This window comes from Lutjanus erythropterus, chromosome 7, assembly GCF_056507025.1.
Source record: "Lutjanus erythropterus isolate fLutEry1 chromosome 7, fLutEry1.hap2, whole genome shotgun sequence".
In the NCBI taxonomy this organism is placed as follows: Eukaryota; Metazoa; Chordata; class Actinopteri; order Lutjaniformes; family Lutjanidae; genus Lutjanus; species Lutjanus erythropterus.
The window spans coordinates 26,811,064-26,833,384 of NC_139323.1; the positions used below are offsets into that span (position 1 = coordinate 26,811,064).

General features: G+C 38.7%; 1 protein-coding gene across 1 annotated transcript in view; it reads right to left on the bottom strand.

The window, feature by feature from the left end:
- Positions 1-22,321, bottom strand: part of pex5la (peroxisomal biogenesis factor 5-like a) — a 69,256-nt gene that overhangs the window by 19,259 nt on the left and 27,676 nt on the right. The window contains exons 4-8 of the mRNA XM_084722252.1: positions 21,988-22,111; positions 20,227-20,320; positions 19,922-19,951; positions 16,386-16,481; positions 1,974-2,090 (exon numbers count right to left, since the gene is read on the bottom strand). Of these exons, the coding sequence (XP_084578378.1) occupies positions 1,974-2,090; positions 16,386-16,481; positions 19,922-19,951; positions 20,227-20,320; positions 21,988-22,111 (461 nt within the window). The remainder of the gene's footprint in view (positions 1-1,973; positions 2,091-16,385; positions 16,482-19,921; positions 19,952-20,226; positions 20,321-21,987; positions 22,112-22,321) is intronic.

Sequence of the window (22,321 nt, forward strand, 5' to 3'; positions counted from 1 at the left end):
AATTCAATAAATTAAAAAAAAAAAAGTAAGCAATTTGTGAAAGTGATTTTGTTACCTTGTACATTTCAGGCTTTGAACGACAGTGAGCACTCGTGTGTATAACCCAGGAAGCTCTATAAGGCTTTCATTCAATCGATACCACAGAGGCTTCTGTCTTCAGCTAGTATTTTACTATAGGATTTTAAATTTTCATTTCCTGTGAATTGTGAAATGTCTACAGCTAACAACAAGGTTTAAAGCAGTAATAGTTTGACATTTTGGGAGACCTCTTTAGCTTCTTTTTGCAGATCTGATGAGAAGGGGGGGCAATATAATATATCAATATTATATCAACATTGTGATAAGAGACTAGATATCATCTTAGATTTTAGATATTGTTATAGTGAAATGGCATGAGTTGTCTTTTCCTTGTTTTAAAGGCTGCATTACATTAAGTGATGTAATTTTTTGAAGTTACCGGACTGTTCTAGCTGTTCTATTATTTGCCTTGAGCCACTTAGTCATACACGCATTACCAATGATTATTTATCAAAAATCTTATTTTGCTAATATTTTGTTATGTTGTTAAGCATCAAAACTCATCAGTACAGTATTGTTGCAATATCGATAGTGAGGTATTTGACAAAAAATATTTCAATATTTTATTTTTTCCACTGCCCAACCCTAGTTTTTATACTTTTGGGTAGTTTAATCTACAGCAATGCATCATATTCAATAAGATCATCAATATTTACAGTATGTTACTTTAGAGAAAATGTGTATATTGAGTTACATATCGTATCATACATATCATGGCATAGCTTAAGAATATCAAAATAATATTTTTAAGGCACATTGCCCAGCCCTACCACAGAGATGCACAATGCACAATCTCTGTGCACTGTGTTAAGCATGCAGCTAGACCGAGCCCTGAGTGAGTGCACCACATACTGAAGCACATTTGACTTTTGCACATTTGTGGCCAGCCTTTGTAATGACAACATCACATGATGCACAGCAGCCCCAAATGACTTTCTTCCTATAAGCTTACATTGTGATTGTCTATAAACAATGCAAAATGACTTGGTTCTCTAATAGAAATGGATCCATCTGGCCAAATACCATTTGGAAATTGTTCAAGAGCTGCATGATTAAATCATTTTTTCCACATTCACATTAGTGGGGGGCTAAACTGAAAGTTAGCGGTCTCAGTGTTTCGCTGGCTTGCTCTGATGTGGAAACATATCTAGACGGTGAAGGTAATTTTATACCTGGAAGTTGGCCTTCACAAGCTACTCAGTACTGTATCCAGTTCTTAATGTATTCAAGAGCTGCCACCTAGCAGCGCTACTAAAGCTCACTGTAGTCAAGACACTGTATGAGTTGCATGAGTTATATGGTGACCTTCTAGAGCCCACGTTGATCCCCATGGTAACAACCAGACTTCAGTCACTAACTTGTTTTTAAATCTCTGTTTGTGTATGGATTAAATGAACAGGATATAACATGTTAATTAATGGACTTGGGAGGTGTTGTTGGCATGTATTTATACTTTGAATATAGCCCGGTAAGCTTTCTCCCCCTGGTTCCAGTCGTTATACTAAGCTAAGCTAATCATCTCCTGGCTCAAACTACAGACATGAGAGTGGTATTGATCTTCTTATCTAACTCTCTGCAAGAAAGAGAATGTGTAGTGTGTGAAGTGTATTCATATGTATGCCAATCTATTCCTTAATTTAGGGGGAACAGGCAAATCTGTGAGCTCCCAATAGGGAGGACTGTGTGTCTTTTCTATTGAACCTTCACTCTGAGAGTTATGCATGGGTCAGGTGTATTTATATAAAACTGTTAAGTCAAAAGTAGTGTACACACTCTACACAGATATGCATTCTTTACTCTACACGGGCAATTCTGCCAATTCTGAATATCTCTATATCAGTGTCATCAAGCCAAACTTCTGCACATGCTGACTGAAATATTTTAATGATAGTGACCTTCTCATGTGGAGAGACGGTGGAGGGAATCTGCGCCTGCTCGTTTTCCGTCAGCCAGTTCCTCCGAGCAAGCTCTTCCCACTCTGCCTGCATCTTATCCCAGAACTCGGTATCTGACTACAGACATCAGAGAGAGAGAGAGAGCGGGACACGGTGGGAGGAAGGGGGACAGTAATAAAATGGATGGGGAGTTGAAGGAAAGGGTGAGAGAAGGGAATGAGTGATTAATGCACGGTCAAACAACAGCTCTTGTAATTTCCCATTATCCTACAGTTAGAAATGTCACGTCTGTCCAGCTCACTGGCTGGATGTAACATATGGACTTTACAATTCTGATGACTCATTACATTTGCAAGTCAAGGCAGAGCTCTGAGGAACTAGGCACACTTCAAATGGAAACAAATGTGTATATCCCAACACAACAAATCAATACACAAGATTAGAACCTGCTTCCTCTTTCAAATTGATTGACAGGTCTTTTAAAATGCTAATTATTACATAATGGTAACTAAATCTAACTAAAGTGTTAATGTTTCCTGATGCAATTAAAGAATTTACAACAAATATGTAAAATTGCAGTGGAAAACAGAGCTGTAGTTTATATAATCAGTTAAAAAAATCCATGAAATGCCCTTATCAGACAAAACCTTATAAATGGACACATTTATGTGGTCAAAAAATGTCAGACTGGGGCTTTAACCTCTCTATTAGCTTGACATTTGAACTGCTATTTGTTGGCATTTCAATTAGCTGACCAGATCCTTGGAAGGTTATCATGGATGAATAACCTTCATATGCCAATCCACCTCCTAAAATAGCTTTCCATTTTCTATACCTCATAAAAACTAAAGCCTTTAAATCAATTGAAGAAATTAAATGTGAGAGACTATTTGCATTAAACTGCAAAAACCAACATGGTCTAAGTGTATCTCAATTCTTTGCTTGTGGTGAACATAACATCCAAATATGATATCTTTATGTATTGTAATGCAAGAAAATCATTTATTCATTTTCTGTAACCACTTATTCCTGAAGGGTTGCAGGGGGCTGGAGCCTATCCCGGCTGACACTGGGCGAGAGGTGGGGTTCACCCTGGACAAGTCGCCAGTTTATCGCAGGGCTGACACATAGAGACAGACAACCACTCACACTCACATTCACACCTATGGGCAATTTCGAGTCACCAATTATCCTAGCATGCATGTCTTTGGACAGAATATTGACTATAAAATGTGGTCTAGTTGAAATTACATTTTTATTTTTTATTGCACTCATTATAGTATAATTATTTTAGGAGTGAGGCATGACTGATATTTTTTAAATTAAAGAAGAAGAAACACTGGCTTAGTATTTCAGTAAAGAGAAGTCAATAAATTAAGAAAAGACATTATGTGCTAAAAAGAAATCAGTGCACATTTCCAACTTTTACATCACTCTACTGCTGCCAGACATTGTTGTACGCTTCAGCAATCAACAGAACGACAGAGTCTCAGAAGAGTCCGCTGTGCCACTAACTGTTATAATCACAGTAATGTTGTTTGGATGATGAGTTTGCCTCATTTCATAACTTAAGAACATTGAAGAAATTGTTAATTTGTACATTGCCTCAAACCCAGTGTTGATTAGATTTAAGTGAGGGTTGTGTGCATGTGTTATTTGTTCAACTAATCAGGTTAGCTCGACGAAGATGAAATCCTGAAATGCAGATCAGACTGGATGAGTAGTTTGGAAAAGATGCAGTCAAAAGTAAAAGCAGAGTGAAGAGCAACTTGAAGAAATCTAATCATGAGTCAGACATACAATTTTGCTCTCGAGTTTGATTGTTTATTGTGATGGCACAGGATAAGTGCTGTGGAAAAACTTGAAACTCCGATTTTTCATTTTTAATCTTGGACCAAAGGTTAATTTATTTCAAAGTAGATTCAAACTGCACAAGCATGCAAAATTTATGATGAAGTTGCTTGAACTCATTTGCATTCATTGTATGAAACTTGAAAATTAGTGTATAGTTAATAAATAAAATACATACATCAATTTTTTTAATTGCCAAATTTGACATATTGAATATTTCAGAATTCCTACATTGGGTCTTGTCTTTCTTAACTAACAATAGATTTTACTTTCCCTCTCTTGAATATCAATTTCTATTTTCTTAGAGTAAAGCCCCTTGTTGTTTTGTTTCCAGCCAGACTCAACCTGTTCTTTCTGCTTAATTAACACGTATCCAGTCTGCCTCTCCAGTCTGATAAGACTGAAACTGTACTTTTCAAAGAGATGCTAAAAACCTGTTCAGCCATGGTTTTTCCATCTCAGGAGCCCTGCTAGAATTAGAACCATCATGAATTTTAGTGATACAGAGAGAATCATAGGTGCCTTTATCTCTTTTCACTTTGAGTAGTGCAACAGTCTGCTTATTTACCTTCGCCAAGAGGAGTTGAAACAGCTTCACTGTGTTCAAAAAGCGGCATCAAGGGATTTAACTAAAATTGTTCAACAGGAACAACAACAGTATCTCTCCTGTTTTACCATCATCTTTTTATTTTAGAGATGATTTAAATGTCCATGTGGTGACTTTTCCTCGGTAGATTATTTACTTAATTTGTACTTTTTCCAACTTTTACTAGTGGTTTGGTTGACATCGCACCAAAATTGTGGTGTAGTCATGCTAGTGGCGTAGCTCTACAAATGGCAGTGTTGGTTGGTTCATCCACCACAAAACTAATGACATCCCCATCAGCCTCAGCTGTACTGCTGTTTAGTGCTTAACAAATGTTAGCATGCTAACACACTAAACTAACATTGCAAACATAAGCATGTTGGTATCACCATTGTAAACACCTTAGCATGCTGACATTAGCTCTTTAGCTCAAAGCACTCTTGGGTTTAACTGCAGCCTCGCAGAGCTGCTACCATGGCTGTAGATTGAGTGCTCTATTTTTGTATCGGTGCAGGACGCACAATGCAAGTGCACTGAGATTATTTCCTTGAGTCTGGTATCTTGTTGACCAAAAGTGAGCAGAGTGGTGCAATAGAGGATGTGGTGATGTCAATCAAGCATTGCACTGCAATCATGTTGCCAAGAATAAGTGTGTCTCGCCAACTCAGAGCAAGTCAACAAGTCAGCGCTCTAGTTGTTCTAAAATGTTTTGGGGGCTTAATTCGGTGAATGCACACCCCCCTATAAACATCTCTGAAATCACCCACACACTTTCATGTGTGCTCATTTCCAATTTGATTATACATTTTTCAACCAGCTGACATGTGATTACACAGAAAAAGGTTGTATTCTGATTATGACATCAATGCCAGTGAGGCAGAATACAGATTTATGTCCAGCCCTGTAAGTCGGTAGCTTATACTAGGGATGTTCCTGGTGACTAATTTCCCTGTTAATTAAACACAAATTTTAATTTAGACTAGTCCACTAGTTTAACAGTAAGAAAACACCCAGTTAGAATTGAGCACTATTTATTAACTGATAATGTTAAACACTGTCAGAAAAAACACTGCTCCTACTACAGTGATTTCGTTAATTACATTTTCTGTGACCACATAATATTTTAACTAATGCCAAAATATGTGGCACTTTGAACAGGATCACAGTTTTGGTGGGTAAACAACATTGTTTACCTGGAGCTGATGTTAGTGGCTGGTGACATTAGTGGCTAATGTTAGCAGTGCTAGCAGCAGCAGCCTGCTCTGCTTACAGGTTAATGTCTGTGTTGGTGAATGTGGTTACACATTGCTGCAGTTGAGTGGTTATAAGCTGGTTTATTCTGACCCAACCTAAACTCATCCTTGATTTCATTTTCTCCATCAAAATACAACAAACTGCACTTGTTTTACGAGCTGTCATTTGTCCCACTTTGTAGAGAACAACATCTGGTACCAGGCCATTGGGGCATTCCTGCTGGGTGAGAGGGTCTGCAGCACTGGCTAGTGGTGGGCAGCTGTATGACGACTTAAAGGCAACAGGTGACTGACACTGTACATTAATAATACACATTACCTGCAGTTCTCCAAAGCTAGTTCTACACCACTAGAAATGGCACTATGAGTTTGACGTATTTGTTACAGATCCACAGCTTCTTTTTCTGTCATTGTCATTTCTTCCTCATGTGGTAAAAGTGTACACACAGTTCCTCCTGAGCTATGCCTTTGCTCCAAGCAAACGGCATTGGCTCTACAGATGCAATTAACATCATGTCTGTTTTTCATGTAAAACTGGTATTCATCCACGGTGGAGGTTTTTTTTTTTTTTTTTTTTTTTTCTCCAGCTGGCTGAATCCATGATTCTTGGCTGTCTTCCTGTCAGAGGCAGAGCAAACAGGGAAGAATAATGCCAAACAGAGCAGAACAGCCTCATGTGACTTACTGAGTCCTCTATAGCCAGAATCTCATCAGTACATGACAGCACTGTATACAGTAAGTGTGTGTGCAGTGCCACTGTAGACGGGAGCAGGGTCACAAATATCTACTCTAAGGATATATGTGTATTTGTGTCAAAGGCCTTCTCATCTCCGCATCTTAAAGGTGTGTGATTGACATGGAGGTTACAGTGTGGCCCCTGATGGTGAGAGATGGCAGGTAATTGCAGGCTGCTGACAAATTACCTGAAGGTGAGTTTCTCTGTGAGGAAGTGTACTATCAGAGCTCCTCAGGTGAAGGAAATACATGGAGGTACATGTAGTGTTGCTTTCGTCAACGAAATTTATGACGAAATATCGTCGTCAACGAACCTTTATCACGTGACGAAAACGAGACGAGACGAAACGTAAATGGTGGTTATGTGACGATAACTATAATAAAAATATATAATGCAATATTGTTGACGAATAAAAACGAGACGAAATGTGGTTTACAAAATAAAAACCCTGCTAAAATGTCTCTTCATTTTCGTTGACCAAAACGAGACGAGACGAAATAACTTTTTAATGTTTAGTCGCGTTTATTATTTTGCAGTGTTTCTGTTTCCTAGGCTGTGTGTCGCACTGCGCAGACGCAGGCGACGTCACTTCCAATCCCCACTCGCGGCATTATTTAGATGCAGCTGTGGTGGGATCATGGATCATACTTTGAGTACAAACAAGTGGAAAACAAAACGGAATGTGTTGTGGAAAAAGATGGGGAGAAATGCGGCCACAAAATAACGGGGAAAAACACGACAAGTTTATAAGGTAACAATATAAGAATAAGATAACCATGTTTGATTTGTGAAATGGGTTTGACTAAAAGAAAAATCTGGTTTTGTCTATACCAGGGGTCGCTAACAGGTGGACCGCGGTCCGAGTCTGGACCCAGACGCCGTCCTATACGGACCCGGACTTATAACCAATAAATTATTAAGAGATTTTAAAAACGCTTCTATTTTAACTGGCGCAACTTTTCTAGTGTTTCCGTCGCTGGTTTATCTGATCAGGAAACACACAGACCAACTGCAGAGAAGCTGCGTGTGGAGGAGACTTGTTAATGACGAGTTTATTACAACAGAAACTAACGTGATGGTTAATGACATCGACACCAACCAGATGCGCTTATAAAACGAAACAACTGTATAAGGAGGCCTAAACGTAAAACAGGAGAGTCTGTGTTTCTCTGTCAGAAACTTTCAGATCCTCTCACAGCAGAGTGAACAGGTGAGGGAGGAGAGGAGGGCAGACTGATCACTAATCAATCACTGATACCATCGTCCTCTCGGACTGACTAAAAAAATAAAAATGACAAAGTTGGTGACAAACCAAACCTGGATGTCCACACAAATAAAGTCTTTGTGTGAAACACTGCAGAGTTTAACATCGTGCTGTTTAAAGACAGTCTGCTGTCTGTAGTTTGACAGAGACAGAGGGTCGTGTCTAGAAGGGAACCCTAGACCCGCGAAAGATCGCGCGAATTTGATTATTTTACTAGAAATAACTCGCGAGAGTTGTGCAAATAAAGAGTTACCTTCTAGACACGACCGAAAAAGGTGCGCAGCTCAAAAAAATAGAAAATCATGTCTCGGTGTCGATGTTTTTAATGTGGCGGGCCGCCATAAATAAAACACTATTCACTGATCACTGACCTGCTGTGATGGAAAAAATACTCACATTCTTTACTTAGGTATTTTTACATTGTGGTATTAGTGTTTTTACTTAGTTACTAAGTTAGACATTATGATGTTTTGGACCTTTGCTTTAGGAAATTTTCTCTAACTGGACCTCTTTGAATTTTAGTTGAATACCCCTGCTATACTGATTGGATTAAATAGAATTAGAATACTAAAAAGAGAGTAAAATACAATTTTCATTGACTAAAACTAGACTAAAATGTCATCAGTTTTCATCGACTAAAACTAGACGAAAATAGTCATGTGTTATTCTGACTAAAATAAGACTAAAATGCTCAGACTTTTAGTCGACTAAAACTTGACTAGACAAAAAAGAGTATGAAGGTGACTAAAACTAATAAAAACTAAAATGACAGTTTGACACAAAGACTAGACTAAAACTAAAATTAAAACAGGCTGCCAAAAACAACACTAGGTACATGGACATACAAGTCAGTCTCTAAATGCTTTGTTCAATAAAGACTGAAGGCAATCTCCCAGATTTTGTTGCTAAAAATAGATGGAAAAAAATAGTTGAAAAAAAATAAACCTGCATTGGAGAAATAATCCAAAGTTAGGTGAGGTATTACAAGACTAGGGAGGCAGTGGTGGGGCTACATGCATACAAGTTCATATTGCACATGTATTTAGATACATGATCATGATGTGGTATTGTTTGGTTGTGATGGTAAAGTTTCAGTTATATTGCATTTGTTTACATGTAGACGATATTTATTAACTCCCTCTCACAGGTGAGTGATTATGAGAGAATTTGTCTATTTAGCAGCGTGCCATAAAGAGAGACATGAGTGAGATCTGTCAGCAGTGCTCTCCATGTGTCAGCTGTGTGGAGATATTTTAAGCTCAAGAAAGAAAAAAGTAAAACAAACAAGTACAATTTATGCATTTATGCAATTTATTTAATGAAAAGAAGCAGCAGTATTGCGTAAGTTATTCATGTTGTGGACAATATATTTCTTCCTTTGATGGGAGCAGAATATTTGTTTCATAGTTTGAGCATGATATTTGTCAAGGTCGAGTAAAGTGCATCCATACAAATGTATTAATAATAACTTGGTTGTTTAAGAAAGGGAAAAAACGGTTGACTATTCAAGGTTGAAGTGTCAGGATCAGTATTGGACATGAAAAAGTGTTTTTTTTTTTTACATACTTTTTTTTTCTTTTTCTTTTGTGGTCTTTTGTTAAATGATAAATAAGATACAAGAGAGTTTCTGGGCATGTGTGACTCATCATCTGAAATGGTAGAAAAAGAGACCTTGAAATTGGAAGCATGGCAATTCAAGAAGAAAACCTTGTACTGTGTCAGAATATGAAAAAACACTAAGTATAATACAAATACCTCGAAATACTTAATGTAAGTGCAGTACTTGAATAAATGTACATAGTTATTTTCCGCCGCTGTTTGTGTTGGAAGAAATGCTACAAAAATGGTAATGAAATGACCAACAGTTCCAACGGTCATGCTGCACAGCTCAGCGCTGCTCCTGGCCTCATGCAATCTTTAGCTTTATGCTCTGGTGAATGGTTCAGCCATTATGCTCATTTACGTAACATAGTGCACTTTTTTTCATTATTTCTCGTGGCTTCGTGGGCCCGTGTTCACACTGCAGCATCCCGTCCAGGGTGTAACTTGTCCACCCTCTAATTGCACCACGGGCGACAACAAATTGCTTGCACAATTGAAAATGAGTAACGATGTGGTTATGTTTTTAATTTATAAGTTATATTTAGTCATATTTCTTTGTGACGTTTTTTACACCGACATTGACTGTTTAATTATGTGGAACAAGGTGAAGATACAGCGAGGTAATTTATATCCTGTGTTTCACTGGAGTGAACCCATAGCTGTGATTCTAATTTCAGCAGCTCTGATGAAGTGTTACGTGAAATGGATTGAATCCAGAGTGCTTCCTGCTGCCAAATGTGTCACCACTGTTTGGAAATGAACTGGGGCTTGGAGGTGGGGATTCATTAGCTACTTCATGAATACATTATTGACAACATAGATAATCATAGCAACACATACAGAGGTTACACAGAGCCTCTGCTGACACTTTTGGAAAAGGTATATTTATATCCATATATAGAATCCAATTAGTGTTTCTTAGTCAGCTGGACTGAGGTAATAAATACAGTGAAAATAAATGTATACTGCCAGGGAAGGTAATTTGCAGAGTAATACTTGCTTGGTCAGCTAAAACATAGAATCTGATGCTCTGAAAAAAGAGTGGTACAAAACAATTGCCTGAGACTTTATTTCACAAAAGTTGGAAAAGGGAAAATAAAATCATGATGTAAAAAGTTTATGTAAATTTATAAAGGATCTATGTCAGTTTATGTCAAATGAAATGTATATAATCCTGAAATATATACACTGTTATATTATATTATATTATATTATATTATATTATATTATATTATATTATATTATAACCAAACCAGAAACTCTAAAAAATTATATGGTCAAAATAATTTGCCATGCACATTAGATATAAATAACATGCACACTGTTTACTTGATTCATACTTGATTCTTGTAATTATGGTGTATGAGAAAAATACGTATAACAATTAGTAGTATGAGACATTTACAATAAGTCTTATAAGACATACTCTAAAAATTAAACATTAACATTTGTAGGCAATGGAATTTTTTAAAAGATATTTTAGGATCTTTTTAGCCTTTATTTGATAGGACAGCTTTAGACGGGGGGGAGAAAAAGTGGGGCAAAGAAATACAACAAAGGGCCACAGGCTGCAATCAAATGCTCTACCAACTGAGCTGCCCAGCAATGGTAAATTCTTAAGTTTTTTCAATTAGATTTTCAAATGGGCCTTTATCCTGCTTTTTCTTTGGATATAGCACAAATACAGAGCACAACCAAGTCTTTATTTATAAAAGTCTGCCAGTCTAATGACACCGTTATGAAAATCTGTAGACTGTTTTGCACATGAATAAAAGCATAAAGGGAAATGCAGGCTATAGGCTTTGAAGCTTTTGGCAACCATCAAACACGCTATTTCAGGAAAGTAAAGTGACTAATTTTTCATGATCCGCTTACTCACTGTTTGTACTGCTGAAATGAACCCCTTTTGTTGAATCGGTCAATTGTTAGGGATGTTTGAATATCCATTAAATGATTGAATAACTAGATGCTGTCGTAAAATGTTCAGTGAAAATATTTGATCTTCAATCTCCATATGTGTGTGGGTGCTTCTCAAGTGGATGTTAACCTTATCTGTTTACATCATTTTGAGATGTGTTAACTTGAGACTCAACCTTTGGAGTAAACCAAGCACATGAATAGGGTTTACTTATCCACTTTGCTCAGGGGGCTTACATTACAAAAGTCTCATTATTTACCAGTGACACAGAGTAACCTCCAAAAGCTCACCTCATCTCCAGAGCACGGCCGGTCTGGCCTTTTAATGTTAATGAGCCACCCACTGCTCTGCAGCGCAGGCCAAGTCCTTGGTCAGCGAGACAAAAATAGGAAGCTGGAGTCCTGATAATGTCACTCAGAGTAGAATAAAATACATTTCACTGGACAAAGAAGTGCTACCAATGCATTTTGGCAGACAATGTGATTACCCACTATATGTATGTCTGTGATAAGAAAATATAGAGCCAAAGTGTTGCTCTTTTATGGCTGATGACCACAAATTTAGTGGTCAGTTTGGTCTATGTATATTTATGTTCTCTGGTGACACAGAAATCTCACAGAGAAATAACTAAGAAATTAGTATGAGCATTGACGAGCAATGCAGAAAAAGAATGAAAAAGAGGCATCTTTTACAGCAGCGGTTCTCAAACTTTTCCTGTCATGCTCCCCTTCGGAGGCAAAAAGATGTTCACATCGTCCACCCCACATTTTTTGTCAATCATTGATAATGATAGAGGAAGCAACTACAAGAAAAAGATCCAAGTATAATTGTAGTAAAATAAAGCATAATAGCATCAGCAGCTCTTGGTTGTTTTTCCCCACATCAGTCATACTGTATTTATTAAATTCAGTATTACTCTATATTTTTCCCCTGGATATCCATGCCCTAATACCAGTGTCTCTGTGCCCACCAGGGAGGTCTGCCCCACCGTTTGGCAACCTCTGTTTTACAGGGACACATTTGAAGACAACACACCTCCGTTTGAACTCCTTTTCACCTTTTTGATTGTTCAGGGAAAATCCCTGCATAATAGTGGTAAATGTGTTACCATGGTTACCAAATGATTTGCATAAATATATGTGTCACATATACAGATTGCTTATGAGATTACCTCCTTGGCAGTTCACAGACAGAAGATGAATATAATTGTGGTTTAGCTTTTGATTGTATTATTTATTTAAAATCAAATATCTACTTTCCTTAAATCTTGTGGTTGGTAAATGTATAATTATACATTAATCTGGATTGATATAGTGATTTGATGTTCAACAATCCAATGTGATCAATGCAAAGTGAAAATATCAATCTATGTCATTATCTTTAAGATATATCTTTATTTTGGAATTCCCATGGCATGTCTGTATCACACGTCTAAAAGAGTTCAGTCATGAAATTGTCAAATCATCATTTAGTTGGTTTTTGTGAGTTGACATAAATGTAACTGATTGTGTTAAATGACCATATGATATCATCTGATATTGATCTCAGGCCCCTGAACTGAATCAAATTAGAATTGTATTGTGGCAAGCTTGGTAATATTACCAAATATATATCATTGTCCCAAGAATCAATATAATATTGTATCATGGTGAAACTTTACACCCTTAGTGGTTGATTCGTTCTGCTTTCTCATCACAAATATAAGAGTCTACATGGAGATGTCCAACTTATTTCAGCTTCTCAATTATGACTATTTTCTGTTTTATTTAGTCCTCTATGACAGTAAACTGAATATCTTTCGGTTGTGGAAAAAAAACAACACATTTGATTAACATTTTTCACCACTTTCTGACATTTAATGAACCAAACAACTAATTGATTAATTGAGAAAATAAAGATTAATCGATAATAAAAATAATCATTAGTTGCAGCCAAGTATTGTGATAGTGTCGAATCAGGAGATAAGTATCAGCCCAGCCCTAATATTCACCCCTGTATGCACTTCTGAGCAAATTTCCTCTTTGGGAGAATAAAGTTAAATTGGAATATAGACTTGCAGGGTTCTTGGCAGATGCCATGTGCACCCTCGCGCTCATGTTGGAAACTTTGCAGCTCCAGTGGAAGAGTTTGGAGTCTCATGGTCTGCTTACGGGCACACTGATGGAAGCTGTTGAGGGAAGTGAAAGCTTTACTCATTTACTTTCCCCATCCGCATTTTCCCAGGAGGTCTGTGGATTAAAACCACTGACCTTTTGATCACAAGCCTGCATCTCTAACTTCCAGGCAACTGCACTGCCTCCGCCACAATCTCTCACTAAACCCGAACTGCCTCAGACCAAACTTCTGCAAGATAAAAGTGAGCCTGTCCTGCTGCTGTTCTAATCAAACAAGAGGCCACACAGTCACCTTCATCTTCTCTTTATCGCCACTGTGGGAGCGCTTTCTCATGCCTCACCACAAAAACACTGTTCCCTAAAGTCACAATTTAGCCTGCAGCTGTTCCAGTGGTTCTCTGTTTAATAACAGTATTACATTGTCATCAGCTCGGAGTAATTGACGGTATCCTCATGTGACATGGACAGTCACTTACCTACGCAGAAAATATTTCTTTATCAGCCTCTTTATAAGTGAATTCAAAGCTGAGCTGGCCCACTGCCACTTTATCCTCCCCTTTCAGTGATTTTTTTATGTATAAAAGAATAAAACCTACACTTTCTCATCATTGCCAGCTTTGTGAAATGGATTATATTTGGGAGCCTAATTCCTTGTCTACTCCCTCTGTGGGTCCTAATTTTCTTACATTTGGCTGCTTCATCTAATTGAATGCACTGGCAGAAAGGCAGTGTGCTGATTTAATGTTCTCTCTGCCATCTGAGTCGCTTCTACCTCCGCGTCTTTATAAGTATGAAAGAGCATGCATATGCACAGCTACTTAAATGGAAATTATCTGATTGTGGGCTTTGACATTGGCAGCTGAAGCCAAAATGGCTGACCACTTGCATCAAGAGCTCCTTTAGACTGGAGGCCAGCACTCTGCCTCGATCGAACTTGCAAGATACTGTTACCAATCGATGCTCCATGCTCAGACGCTTGTCCAGGAGCATCTCAGAATCTCATCACTTACCTGCCCTCCGGGTGACGCATGTACTCAAGCAATGCGATTATTTGGGAGGATGCAGCTCTCGGCTTATACAAGATGTGACATGGCTAACTTTGGGACGGGATCCCCAAGTGAGCAGTCCACTCCTCTGCAGCTGCTCCTCTCACTTTCTCACCACTGTCTTCCTGTCCCTGCTCTATTATTCATTGACCATTACACAGAGCTCAGTGTGTAACAGTGTAGTGTAGCCCTCAGTAAAGCTGAAGTAACTCAACTCTGCAGGGTTCACGCCCATTTTCTGGGAAGGGAGATGTCCACTGAGTGGTAGAGTGGGTTTAATGCAAGTTTAAAATAAAAAGTTTCCTGGTTTTGGAAACTCCCGTACAGTACAGAATCTCTGCTTTTTTGGGGCTCTCGGGTAGCTGTTGTTGGGCCAATGTGATGTAACCTTTTAAAAATATCTTTAGCTAAAAGAAAACCTAAAAAAGTATTCAAAATTATGGCAAATAAGAAAAAAAATAAGCACTTATTAGACATGAATGGAAATTCTCAATAGTAACTGGAAACTGATGTTTCTTCTATCTGAAGTTGCTCACTATCATTTGGAGAAAGTCAGCTCCATAATTACCCCAGCAGTTAAAGAAGGTTGCTTCTACCTCAACCAACCATTATTATTATTTTCACTGCAAAACTGTTTCAGTATACACACATGCACACACAAGCACACACACACACACACACACACACACACACACACACACACACACACACACACACACACACACACACACACACACACAGATAGGCCCCTTCCCTATGGTATTGATTTCTCTCATAAGTTGCAGGATTAAATCGGTTTGCAACAACACATGCACACAGCACTCAGTTGTGCATCAATACTGGCAGAGATGTAGGCTATAATTTAACGGTTGTTGTGTTGTTTAAGTGAATAAGTGAGTTGCATATTCAATAACCATAACAGCACAAATAACTGATACAAAAATCTCTCAAATATTGAGCATTATTAGTGATACAGTACCCTAATATAAAATGAGCAACAAAAGTATTAAAATAGTCATCCCAGAGTCTTTGAATAAATATATCAGTTGCAGAAAATTGTGTTATTATTTTCTTTTTTCTGGGGAAGATGATGATGAAAGACAAAATTGTTTTGAGCTTCAAACCAAAGCTTATTCTTTCTCACAGATGTACATTAGGAGGCTTTCAAGTAATTTTTTCATGTTGTCATTTGGCAAATCCCATCACCTCCCATACACATGTGCAGTATGTCCATACACAGTCCTGTGAAGAATCAAGCCATATCTAATTACTGCAACTTCGCCATCTCCTGTGGTATCTGATATGTCTGGCCGTAAAATGACTGACCTATATACTTTCCTATTGTTAGCCAGCTGAGAGTAGTGAATATTTTTCTGGGTCAAACACCCCGTGAACTTGGAGTGTGCGAATTTAGCATGGACTATTAAACTGTCTGCTAGCACCACAGGGGCAAATGCATAACAGGAAGCGCAATAGTGACCATTTGATAAAGAGAAAAAAGGGTTGTATGATTCAAATGGCACTCAACTCCACAGGGCTTCAGGTGGATATATTCAAATTGCTAGAACAATTATGAGGCTACATGGGCAATTATGTTGGAAATGTGATATTGAAAAAGATCTCTTGGCTTAAAGTTCATAGAATTATCATTTTATTACATCTGTCTTTCCTACAAGCACTCGAGAGATTGTGCCATCCCTTTCTAATAAACCTGGAGACCAATGACAGGGTTAGAGTTTTTATTTTCTTCTAAGGAAAAGAAACAAAACTACTTTACTAATAAATATTAAAAACATATGCTATGATCACAAGTTGATGACTGTAAAGTTTTTATGATCAACATAGCATGAAGAACATAGCAGAAGTTCAAAAACCCAGACAAACCTGACAAGGACAGCTCACCGAGGAAACAAAGTTCTGCTGTTACATATTGAAAAACCAACTTGGTCTTTCCTGTTAAATCTCATTATAAGTCAGCGGTGGAGATGGCTCTCAGCTGACATGTGACAGATGTGAGGTGTACTAAGCAGCACTCTGCTTACCTCAACAGCAGCCTTGGCTCGCTCAAACTCCTCCTCCAGGGACTGATGTCTGGACAGGAGGGCGCTGCCCCACCGCTGCTCCTTGCTTAGGCGAGCCTGTCACACACACACACACACACACACACACAATTCATAACATATACATATATGCACAAAGAAAAATCCATTAAACATATGCACAGTCACACAACACATCACAAACACACACACGTACACACTCACATCCACATAGCACATCACATCACACACATACACACAATCAGCAGAGGGAGAGACAGGCAGGGAGAGTGTGCAGGGTCAGCCGTCTCTGCTTTCTCAGGGACGAGTAAATATCCCTGCCTCGACAAAGCCTCTGACATGCTTAGGAAGGCCAGCGGAATCACAACTGTCAGCATCTCGCCCCACCCCTCATCTGAATGCCATGCTACTCATCCAGCCTCTCTCAATTTCACCCCCCACCATCTCCCTTTCCCGTGCACCTGCACATGCAGTGTCAAACTCAGGATATGCTGATAGCCTCTCACTTACAAACTTGCATATAGAGCCCTGGTCTGCTCAGCTGTGCAAATGAAAATCGACCAATTACGCACATGTGGTTTTGCATTTCAAAAGTGTGGCATAGTCTATATGATTCCACATTACACCTACACATTTAACTGCGAGGGGTAAATGATTTTCAGATATCCTTTCATGCTCAGATGTGATGTGGCCCTAGATTTACTGTAAATAGCAATGATTATATGTATCCCGGGGCTAGCAAAAAAATCCATTATAGAGACTGAGGGATGTGTGTGGAGTCAGTGACTTCCCCTAAGAAAGGGCTGCTTGGCAGTCAGGGCAGACAGTACCTTTATAAATCCCCATCTCTACAGACTGCCATTATACAAGATTAATTGAGGTTACTTAATCTTAGTATTAATGGAAATTGCCTCACCCATTTATTGTAGGTAACTACATTTTGTATTCACAAGAACAAAATACATGCAGTGTGAAAAGAAAATCTCAACACATTTATAATAGTCTTTGCTGTGTTGTGTGAAAAAACTGCAAGAGTAGGCTTGTTAAAGGAAAAATCCACCCCAAAACACACCAACATTGTTTACAAAACAGGTGCTGACCATTTTGTTGTGTTCTGATTGTATTTATTTAGATATGATTAATACCTAAAGGAATTTCAAGAATATCTCAGAGGTTGATGTCAGGCTCTGGTGCCAGAAACAAAGAGGACTTCTTTCCAGACTCAGAATTTTTTAACACAGGAAGAAAGTCAATGTTGAAGATGCAGCCGCACCAATTTGTCTGCCAACACAAGACTCAATAAACCAGAATGCAATGCAGCCTGATGTTGGGTTTTGAATCAGGGACCTTTCAAACAGTAACTTTACTAGTAAACTAGTTAGCTGGGTGTGATACCATTGCCAGTTTATGTTAATAGAGATAAACAGACCTTTCAATCCGTTCCCTGCACTTCTGCCTTTGTACTTTTAATTTTGGAAAGCCAAAAATAAATCCAAGTACTATAGCTGAATGAACATTGCCACAACATGTGGAAAAAATCCAGAGATTTCCAAAAATTTCCAAACAACCATTGTCAGGCCATCAATCTGTGATTGTCAATATCTTCGTCCCCCCTCCCATCCTCACGGATCTCAGGTGGGAGATGTGTGCAAGCGGCGAATTCACTACGTTAAACACGCTGCGTACATATCCAATAAACAAAATAAACGTACAAAATGTCAAGAAATGAAATATTCTCACACTCATTTTCCTTTTTAAATGGAGAAATGCAACGGTACACCTTCTAAATTCAAGTTTCTAACTTTTACTGAACTAAGACAAGCTTAATTGGCTTGGTAAATCCTCGGAAAATTCACTTCATTCAAACTCAACAGAAAAACATGTAAAATGCAAAACTGTCTTTGTTAGTGTGCCAACTCTTCCCACAACCACCAACTCTGCTTTGGTCAAATTAAATCCTTAATTCGTCGTGTGAAAAAAGTGCAAAGAGCCTGAGCAGGCTGTTTATCTCTCACTCTTCAACCAGCTCAGCACACTCCTGGTCCGAAGTGTGTGGGTGGGTGTGTACTGTGCCACTGGATGAGAGTGCGATGCCAAGCAGCAGCTGTCACTCTGCAGACCATTACGTTAGCAAAATAAAATGACAAATATTGCCCCCAAAATTGGCCCAAAAAAAAACACTGGTGTTAGATTCAGCCCATCATCAATAGACAATGTATTTGTCCAATCACCCAACCCTGCAATCACGTCAGCACAGGGGTGAGTAGATATGGAGTGAAATTTATGTGAAATTAATTTTTGGGTGAACTATCACTTTAATTATAGCTACATTTGTTGTATAGATATGAACGGTAATGACACGGCCAAAAGGTCGCGCCCACAAAGCACAACAAATGAGTTCAACACAGTTCACAACTGGTCAAAACACAAAATCAATTAGAGCATAAATTTAAGCCATCAGAGAAATTAAATAGAAATGATTACCTGTATTGAACTGGTTTATTTTTTAGCAAATCTAAAATTGTGTAGAAGGGCACATTATAATTTCCCCTTTCAAATTGTTTGTAGAAAAATGTAAGCTTTTAGGCAAAAATAGAACCATTTCAACCTAAAACATTGTTTTGGGCTAAACAATGATAAAAAAATATGTATGTCATGAGCAGAGTAAAAATAATTTCCATTCATAATGAAACTGTGACAAAATAAATTAGGCTGTGGCCTCCACAGTCTAGGTAATTAATGGTAAACACTGACTTCCAAGCTTAGCCACACTGGAATGTATTGGGCTCCACTCCAGACCGATGGTATCTAACACTTCACAATCATCTGAGGGTGGATTTTTCCTTAAGGCTGAGATTTCTGGGCCATTTTCTTGTGTCATATATAAATCTCATGCAACACGTCTCCCTTATTTGCATGCATTTTCTGATTGTGTGTGTGTGTGTGTGTGTGTGTGTGTGTGTGTGTGTGTGTGTGTGTGTGTGTTTGGTTACTGCCAAGCAGGAAACTAAAACCACTCCTTACAGTATCTCTGTCAGCTATTATGTAACTCCTGAGCAAAACAAATATAGTGTGTTTGTTTGCCAATAACTTCCCTCCATTTCGGACAGTTATCTTTAATCCCAAATCTATTATTTATCAGAGTGCTGAAAAGGTGATGTATGTTTAGCTGGCTTGGTGAGATCAGCACTAATGGGCTCAGAGTAAGGCTGCTGAATAATTCATAGGCTATTAATCTAATAATGGCGTCTGGAAACAAGACCCCTTATGCAGACCTACACAGAGACATGAACTCAGGAGGAAAGCGCTTGACATTTGGACCTCGTAGCACCACAAAGGAACAATCTCAAGGCCAACAGTATATCTGGATTTCCTCAAAGGTGCCTTTTGGCTTCAATGCAATCTCCTCTTTTTGGTCTTTTAAGTCAAATTTTATGAGATGCTGTGATGCTTTATTTTCCCGGTGCAAATGTAGAAGTCTTTCAGTATTGTATGAAAGGATGCATAGGGAGGCTTACATGTCTTCCACTAATATACTGCCTGTTGAGCTGAAATGGAAGAATTGTAGGTGTTAGGACAAAATGATGGGGTAAACAATTACACAACAGGGTGTCTTATTAGAAACATTTAATACATTATCATGCATTACCATGCAGTTGCTTCATAAACTAGTTAAATTCATCATTTCATGATATTATTACCGAGGCTTAACCATCAACAGAGACGTGAAGCTTTTGCACTTCAAAAGAGTGTTGATTTCAAGTGCAGACAGAGCACACAATAATGATGATTACTGCCTGCTCCTGTCATACTGAGCACTTACTTGAGATGCTAGGGCAGACTCCGGCTCGACTTTGGTATTTACTTCCACAGAGTTCTTATTCGATGGCTCTAACTGGGTTTTACAGTCTATGGACCTAAAGAAGAGAGACAGGTGGTTAACATCTGCACACATTTGAAATACTCTATTATTTAAAGGTATCAGAAATGTTTTATTCATACCAAGTTGAGTCTTTAACATAAGATTTCTCTACTAAACAGGTAGTAACCAGTTGTGAAGGGCACTGAAACTTTAAGAGGGCTGTTTCTGACCCAAATCCAAATCCAGACGCTTCTACATGAATGCAAACAACCCCGTTGTCCAGACAAGAATTCTGATATTGGGCAGTTTGGCAAAAACTATGCTTACGTTAAATGTTAACATTTTTTTAATCTACAACAATCAATGCTTTTGTAAGGCTGTATCAAATGCTGAAGTTATTCACTGGTATTTAAAATGAAAAAAATCATGTTTTACATGTTTTCCCCACTGGCCACCTTGGTGTCGCTTGTGCTGCCAGTGTTTTGTTGTTCTGCGTCTCCATGCTGCATGCCTGCCTCTCTTTCTCTCTCCCTGACAGTCTTATGGGTTGATCCCACCAGGCACGGCTGCGTCTCATTACAGCTATACCTCATCCACTGTTGCTCTTTGCAGCCATTCTATAGAATGCTGTGATTCCACCTCCCGTGCTTTAGTGCATCCCAGAAGTCGGTCTGTGCTCTGCTCCGCTTCAAATACGCGCCAAGACTATTTTTGATGGCTGCTGTGTCAGTCTGCACCAAACAGATCGAGTAGGCAGGAAGCCAGATATAGAAACAATATAGAGAAATCCGGTCAACTGTAAAAATAAATTGCAGCATGCATACTTGGGATCATAAAAACAGATGAAAAATGAACTATTTTACTACTTAGCCTTCTTATCCATTGTAACGGCACAAATATCAAGGAAAGATGACCAAATCCACAAAATCTGAGTAAGTCAACATAACCAGGTGGGCAGAAGGCTCAGCTGCTGAAACACTGCTGATGGGATATGCAGCCATGTGAAGAACGGATCAGAACCATGGTGCAGACGTGCCACGCCCAGTGCAATCAGTGGGTTAGACAGCAGCTGCAGCTTCAGCACAAGCTGGACACACTACCTCTACCTCACTGCCTCCTTTGTCTCTTGGACCATCATCTCTCTGACAGCGAGGAGAGGTCGCGGCTTCAGCTCGAGCTGGATGTAGTGCAACAAAACACCAGCAGCACGAGCAATACCAAGGTGACCAGCAGCTTGGAGAGGAGGAGGCACATGCCACATGACTCCATAGTTGGGAGCTCAGAAGCTATTTGTGAGAACCCAAATTTTTTGTCCACCAGGGGGCAACACAACAAGCTGTAAACACGACATCCTTATAAACATATAGCTGTGTTTCTAATTCACACATCTAGCAGATGTGGAAAAACATTATTCAGGGTTGTGTTTCTGCCCACCTTCCGCAAATAAAACTCCCATATTCACTCTCCACCAACTTCAGAGGGAAATATCTGGCTCTTAAGCTGCTAAATACTGTCTCATGTATGAAAGTCTGCACTACATGTTCATCAGAAACCCTGACTTCCTTGGCCTCAGGGTCTACTTTGCTACATAAAGGCCACACTACTTTCTGTATTGGCACAGAATTTAAACTGTGAGGCATTTAATTGTCCAACATTTCTATAAATATTGGACTGAGACAAAATGTCAGTATCCTATTAATGCCTGGTCAGGACAGTACCCACCACAGAAACTCATTGGATGAATTTTTAGAAGAGCGCCGTCTCTCCAGCTTCCATTTCCTGTTGCCGTTCCTCTCAGGGTTGGGGTTCAGCTCCTCCCATTTATCCAACGTGGAACCAATATTGACTGGTGACAGAAGTAAAATAAGAATAAAATAATAAAATCAAGAAGGACAAAGGATGCTAATTAAGTTAATTTGTTTTAAATCAAAAACACCCTCACATTTAATCAAATGATTCACGATTTCACCTCTCAGGACATCTATTATCTGTTAATTTGGACAAATGAAAAGAGCAAAAAATGAAAGTGCATTTCAATTTTGCAATGCCATTAACA